At 43.1% G+C, this 6,943-nt stretch overlaps 1 protein-coding gene across 12 annotated transcripts in view; it reads left to right on the forward strand.

The window, feature by feature from the left end:
- ATXN2 (ataxin 2) overlaps positions 1-6,783 on the forward strand; it is a 49,680-nt gene extending 42,897 nt beyond the window's left edge. For 9 of the 12 annotated variants that reach the window (XM_041488764.1, XM_041488766.1, XM_041488763.1 and 6 more), the window contains 3 exons: positions 122-267; positions 844-1,071; positions 4,362-6,024. In XM_041488764.1, coding sequence (XP_041344698.1) covers positions 122-267; positions 844-1,071; positions 4,362-4,565 — 578 coding nt within the window. In that variant the 3' untranslated portion in view covers positions 4,566-6,024. Of the gene's footprint in view, positions 1-121; positions 268-843; positions 1,072-4,361; positions 6,025-6,613 lie in introns of those variants that run through there. The other 3 variants (XM_041488761.1, XM_041488762.1, XR_005956935.1) reach the window with 2 other exon arrangements.
- The last annotated feature ends 160 nt before the right edge of the window (positions 6,784-6,943 follow it).

The raw sequence follows: 6,943 nt of genomic DNA on the forward strand, positions 1-6,943 counted from the left end.
TAGAAGGGGGAGGGAATATATTTACAGACTGAGTTGTAGTGAAATCTTCAAATGCAGATGGTGACTTGATAGAGGTGCACATCCTGTACCTGGTATTAAATATTCCTTTTTTTCATCCTAGTTTCCACTGGCTCACTTGCTCAGCAGTATGCCCACCCTAATGCTACCCTGCACCCGCATCCTCCTCATCCTCAGCCTTCTGCCACCCCAACTGGCCAGCAGCAAAGCCAACATGCTGGAAGCCACCCTGCTCCAAGCCCCGTGCAGGTAACACAACCCAGGGCCTGAGTGGCTGCAAATTGTGTTCAAGGGATTGCAGCTGATAAGTGCTTGATGTTGATGTATTGATTTCTCTGAGAGGAAAAAGGCTAGGATGGAGCAGAGTCCAACCACTCATTTCTCCCTGTTCACAGGGGAGGGGGGATGTTTCAGTTTAAGGATTAAGGAAGGATCATAATTGTGTCAGTGCTTTCATATGGGTGAAGTGGAAATAGCAGATAAATGCTGAGTAGTGTTTGATTGGATTTTGTCAAAGGAGCTGAAAACAAAGTGGTCCTTGGAATAATGCTGCATTCCTTAATTCCCTCCTGGGAATAACTCTGGCTGCAGCTGGGAGGCACTCCCAGCTCCAGGTTCTCCATGGTTTTACCTGGCAGTCTGGGTTCTTTCTGCCAGCACAAGCTGAGCCTGCTGGGGTTGTAAAGAGTTTCCCACAAGTACAGGTGATCTTAGATTCGCCATTTACCGATTCAGAATTAAGAGCAGTTTCCCACCCCATTTTCCTTAACGGGATCAGTGTAATTCCTCAGCCCTAACCTAAATAATCTCTGTGTTTTCTTGCAGCACCACCAGCACCAGGCTGCCCAGGCCCTGCACCTGGCCAACCCCCAGCAGCAGTCGGCGATTTACCACGCAGGTCTAGCTCCAACCCCTCCTTCCATGACGCCAGGCTCCAACACGCAGTCTCCACAAAACAATTTTCCTACAGCACAACAAACAGTCTTCACCATTCATCCCTCCCATGTTCAACCTGCATATACCAATCCGCCACACATGGCCCATGTCCCCCAGGTAAACACAGTTTAACAACCTTCAAGACTAAATGTCTTAATGCCACAAAAGTTAGGACAGTCGGGCCTGCTGAAGTGATTGCCAATTTGTCACCTCTCAGCACAGACTTACCTGTTGTTGTTATTTAGGTTTTTGTCTGTACATTGCCTTTATTTAGAATTTGACAAGGTGTACTTGGACCTCAGCTTCCAACACCTAGTGCATCTGCAACTGTAGTTTAATGAAGACATCTTAAGCTGGCACTGCTACTGAAATAAATTGAGCTCTCTTCCCAGTTCCTGGCTCCCATCCTTGTCCCTGCCCCACCACTCTGCTCACAGAACTGCTTGGCCATGGAGCAGACCAGGCTGGGGACACGATTCAGCTGAAATGTGCCTCCCCTACCCCCTTTTTAGGCTATTTCTTGGTCAAACGAGTTCCCTGCTCAGTCAGGTGCCTGATCTCAGGAAGAGCTGGCATACAGAAAGGTTGGAGGTGGGAGGTGAGTGCAGAAAGGCTGAATTGCTGCTTTTGGTGGCAGTTTCAGGCTCTGCATCGTAGACAAATTTTATACAAATACATCCAGAAAAGGACATGACAGGATTTCCAGGGAGTAGCAAGGCAGTGCAAGGGAGAGAGGAGAGAGTTAAGGTGACTGCAGGACAATCCTTGCAGAAAGAAGCCTCTGTGTGTGTGGTGTGTGTGTGGTTCTAAATGAACTGCTTGTGCTGAAGATCCCCAAAGATTGTTGGGCAACCTGAAACAACAGTCTTTGCTTCAGAATCAGAAACCCACTTCTCTTAACTGCTCTCTTGTGGTCAGCTCCCTGAGAAAAAGGATTTGGGGAAGGGAAGCACATGATAGATTAATCAAGAGCTCCGTGTAAAGCAGTGTGACACAGATTTTCTGATGTTTACTAAATCTCCTGGATTTAGTGTCCTTTGTCAAGGAATGGGCAGTTCAATCAATAATTTGCCTGCACAATTTTTTCTTCAGACCAAGAACTTGGTGTCTGGCTTCTGGCTTCTACAGGTTAACAATAGTTTGGGATAAGGTGACTAACTGTGATTAGGGATGTTAATCTGACAGGTGTCCAGTCCCTTGCAGAATTCTGATAAAATCTTTGCTTTGGTCCCTGGGACAGTCAGTTAAGCCAATAAATCAATAGTTCTGTAGGAATCGTTTTACTGATGTTGAGTTTTTAGCTTTTTGATTCTCTTAGGCTTTTGATTTCTCTGCTTTTTTTGGGGGAGTATGAGGAGAGGATGGCCAGAGCTGATGATTGCTGTGGCATCTTGGCACGTCCTCCCCTTCTCTGGTTTCTGCCAGAAACAAGACTCCTGCTCTGCTCTGGTGTGAAGGCAGTGCTGTGAATGCCTGGGTTGTGTTTAGAGCTTCTCAGAGGGGTCTTGGCTTAATGGCATGTCCAGTGCTGTGATTTGAAACATGAAACATTTGCTTGAAGGCCATGAGAGGGTAAAGCTGTGCCTGAATTGTGCCCTGGCCAGGCCAGGGCTGCAGGATGTGACCATTGCCTTCCTTTCTGTGTGCCAAGCAAACCAAATTAAACAAATCAGATGCAACTTTGAGTCAGAACTGACTGCTCAGACAGCATTTTTAGCAATCACAGACAAACCCTGCCTTGCCCTTGATTTTAACTTGTGCAGTCTCTTCTGCAATTTTTTTAGAACGAAAGCTGCAATTTGTGATATTTACACCAAACTAATTGACTTTCCCAATGAAGTAGTTCCCTCAAAAATCTCTAGTGAGGGCATAACTGCAGTTCTGTCAGAAATTTTAAATGCATGTAATTATTCCATCGTGGGGAAACTAATCACTGGATTTAATAGTTTTTTAGCAGCCTCATTCCCAACTTCTAAACACAATTCTGAAATACCACGTAGTAAGAATTTCAGTTAGGCCAACACAGGGGATCAATCCAATTTCCCTTCAGGTTATCAGATGAATTTTGAGCTGATAGATATCTCACTTGAGAACCAGTACTTTAAAATTCATTAGAGAGTGCTGTCAGCTGCCAATTTGCAAAATGTTTGAGCCACAGCACAAAAATTTTATCCACTGTGTGTATTGACTCCAGCTGCTCTATGAATAGCTGCTTTATAATGATGGCTTCTACAATAGCATGTTTGTCAAAGTCAACGTGGAGCCAGTCCTGGGAGGTATTTCTGTTCCACAACCTGATCTCCTAAACCTTTTTTAGAGCAAGAGTGAGATTTGAATTGCAGTTCCTGCCTTTAAAGGCTTCTGGGGTGCTACTAACACGTGCAAGTCTGATCAAAGAGTTTGGGGAATGTCTGTGATGAGTCAAGTAACCCTTTTTGTCTTTAAGAAATAAAATTCTAGCCACTACCTGCTATCTGTCTTTACTGGCATGGGAGACCTGTGAGGCTGCAGTTCTGGGATATGGTAGAAGGACAAAGCAAACCTTAGGTACAAATGATGGGGTTTTGGGGCTTTTTTTTCCCAGGAGAAATCCACTGAGAGCTCTGAGTTCCTTTGTGATTTTAAGAAATGAATGTTTGCTAGGTTTTTAAATAAAATAAATTGATTGATGACCTCTAGAGACATGAACTGCTCTGAGCTAAAGAACCCACCAAGTTCCTGAACTTGTTTGCCAGAGGTGATCAGCCCCGGGAAGGATTAATCTCCTTTTCCACTGAGACTTAGCCCTGATTGCTCAGATTACACAAGAACTGCGATGAGCTGAACTGGAAGCAGAACAAAGCTGCCCTGAGAGTGTGAAGGGATGAAATCACTCATGTCAGGAGGACTTGGCTGAGCACTGTGTGGGCACAGGTCACTGGAGAGGACAGGGAGGTTCCCAGGGCAGGGAGCCAGGAGAGAACGTGGGGTTGTGCAAGGAGAGAGCTGGGGAAGGGATGCCAGACTCCCAGTGCCTGTGAAGTTCCTATCTGTACCCTCTAGGAAGTGCTTTGATCTAGGTGACTAACAGAAATGTTTTGAAGATTTGTTGCTGAATTGTTATTTTTTTTTAAATATCCCCTGTTTAATGCTGGCAAAATGGCTAAAATTGAGAACACAACTCAGAGCCAGCAGTAAGGACTTGAGCGCTTTTTTTAATTATTAGTTTTCCTTTTTGTTGTTATTATTATTATTTTTTTTTTGTGTTACAACTTCTGCCTTAACCCCTAACCTAGTTAAAAAATTAAAAAAAAAAAATCAAACAAATGAAGAGTAAACCTTTGCTGACGGAGCAAACTTTCGCCAGTCATGTGGCCAGGAGTTGCTGCCTCCTTGTGACCATGATACTAAAGAGCTCTTTGTTTCAGGCTCATGTACAGTCAGGAATGGTTCCTTCTCACCCAACTGCCCATGCTCCAATGATGCTAATGACGACACAGCCTCCCGGTGGTCCCCAAGCCGCCCTCGCTCAAAGTGCACTACAGCCCATTCCAGTCTCGACAACAACACATTTCCCCTATATGACCCACCCTTCAGGTGAGGAGTGTGTGCCTGGGAGACCTGCACCCTAACTGAGCCAGGTCGAGGAGTGAGGACTGGGAGAAACCAGATTTGGGGAAAAAAAAAAAAAATTAAAAAAAAAAACTACAAAAAAAACAGACCAACCTTAAGATGTCCTTGTGTTTCACAGCTGTGCTTTGGCAGCCTGGAGGAGCATAGGTTTAGCTGAGATGTACCTAATTCAGGGAGTATTCTTGATTTTTCTCTAGCTGGAGTAGGGAAAAGGAGAGGTGTGAGCCACTGGCACTGTGGGACTGAGTTTTCCGTGGATTTGCCGTGGGGGATGGACTGTGTGTAGTTTATAATGATCAGAGGTTTGATTAAATCTTGAGGACAGCAGTGAAATGTTGTGTGTGGGGGTAGGGCTGCTAGGCTGCTGTTAAAGTAAAGTGACAACTGAAATCTAAACTTTAATTCAGAGTAACATTCTGCAGCTTTGCTTTGGGGGAAAAGTAGGAGTTGTGTGACTTCTTTGCGCTTTAAATTTAACCTTATTTAGGTTTCTTTGATTATTCAAGTTCAAACAGCCTCTGAACTTCTGTAGTGATTTAGTTTTACCTGATGTTTCTTGGGGAATGTGTGAGCAGAACAAAGCTGCTTTCTGAGGGCTTAGGTAGGGAAAGAGCAAAAAAAAAAAAAACATCCCAAGGACATCTTGATGTGCAGGGTTTTGTTTTGTTCTCTAAAAAAATAAAATAAAAAGAGAAAAAAATAAAAATAAAATAAAGTTGAGCTCAGTAGTTGTCCTGTGACCACTTTACTAGCAAACTGTTGTGTGGCTTGCCAATTTATTATTTACATTTGAACTTTTTTTTTACAGTACAAGCCCACCACCAACAGCAGTTGTAAGGCTCATCTGGAATAACTGAAAGGCTGGATACCTTTTGTAGGCCAAATACCCTCCTTCTACTGCTTCTGCCAACTGGAAGCACAGAAAACTAGAATTTCATTTTATTTTGTTTAAAAAAAAAAAAAATTTGATTTCTTGTAACATCCACTAGGAATGCTAACAGTTCATCTTGCAGTGGGAGAGATTCGGACTGAGTAGAGGCATTTAGGAACTTGTGGGCTATTCCATAATTCCATGCACTGTATCTGAGTCCTGCAAGTGCCCCAACTCTGCTTGCTGAAAACTGGAAGTTATTTATTTTTTAATGACCCTTCAAAGTTATGAACTCGTCAGCTAGCAAAAGAAGTAACAAGAGTGATTCTTGCTGCTATTATCACTAAAAATCAAGACTTGGAGATCCCTTTTACTTCTAACTAAACTTGAAACAGGTTCAGTAAAAAAAAAAAAAAATTCTAATCGTCAAACGGATGAGTTATTATTTATAAATCACGTTTGATGAGATAATCACTATCGTGAGACAGTGATGTAACTTTTAAGTTAAGAAAACTTTTACTTTGTAGATAATATAAAATAAAAACTTAAAAAAAAAATTAAAAAATAAAAAAAGTTTTAAAAACTGACCCTCCTCGGTGTTTGTGTGGTGATTTTTGGGTCTCTTCCCATACCGGCTGCTCCAGCTCCAATCCCAGCTGGAGCCAGGGTTTGCCTGAGGCTGTTGTGTGCTGCTGCTGCAGGGGCATTGCAGGAATAAGGGAAAGGTTTGGGAATCCCAAATCCAGCCCAGTTTTCTAACAAGGTTTTGTGTCCAGGTGATTTTGTGTTCTGATCCCTCGCCTTGAGCTGCTCCGGATGGGGCTGGGAAAGGTCCCGGATGGGCCTTTAAGGTGATGGAAGTGTAAAAGTCAGTGGTGCTGCTGGAGAAGGGAAGGAAAGGTAAGAATTCCCTGGCAAAATGCCTTAAAAAGATGGAGAGACAAAGTTATCCCTGCTCCAAGTGCCGTGTCCTGACTGTCCTGTGTGGTGCAGGCATTGTCCCATGGGGATAAACCAGAGGATTTTCATGTCCAAGGGAGCATTCCTGCCTTTTAGCATCCAGAATCCACTAAAACAATGTCCAGGCACCTGGAGAGAATCAAACTGAAGACTACAAGTGAGAAACAAGTTCTAAAAACAGTTTATTAAGAGCAGATTTAACTAAACTTGAAACAGGTTCAGTAAAAAAAAAAAAAAATTCTAATCGTCAAACGGATGAGTTATTATTTATAAATCACGTTTGATGAGATAATCACTATCGTGAGACAGTGATGTAACTTTTAAGTTAAGAAAACTTTTACTTTGTAGATAATATAAAATAAAAACTTAAAAAAAAATTAAAAAATAAAAAAAGTTTTAAAAACTGACCCTCCTCGGTGTTTGTGTGGTGATTTTTGGGTCTCTTCCCATACCGGCTGCTCCAGCTCCAATCCCAGCTGGAGCCAGGGTTTGCCTGAGGCTGTTGTGTGCTGCTGCTGCAGGGGCATTGCAGGAATAAGGGAAAGG

The sequence above is a fragment of the Pyrgilauda ruficollis genome, unplaced genomic scaffold, assembly GCF_017590135.1.
Source record: "Pyrgilauda ruficollis isolate IOZ18807 unplaced genomic scaffold, ASM1759013v1 scaffold9, whole genome shotgun sequence".
Classification (NCBI taxonomy): Eukaryota; Metazoa; Chordata; class Aves; order Passeriformes; family Passeridae; genus Pyrgilauda; species Pyrgilauda ruficollis.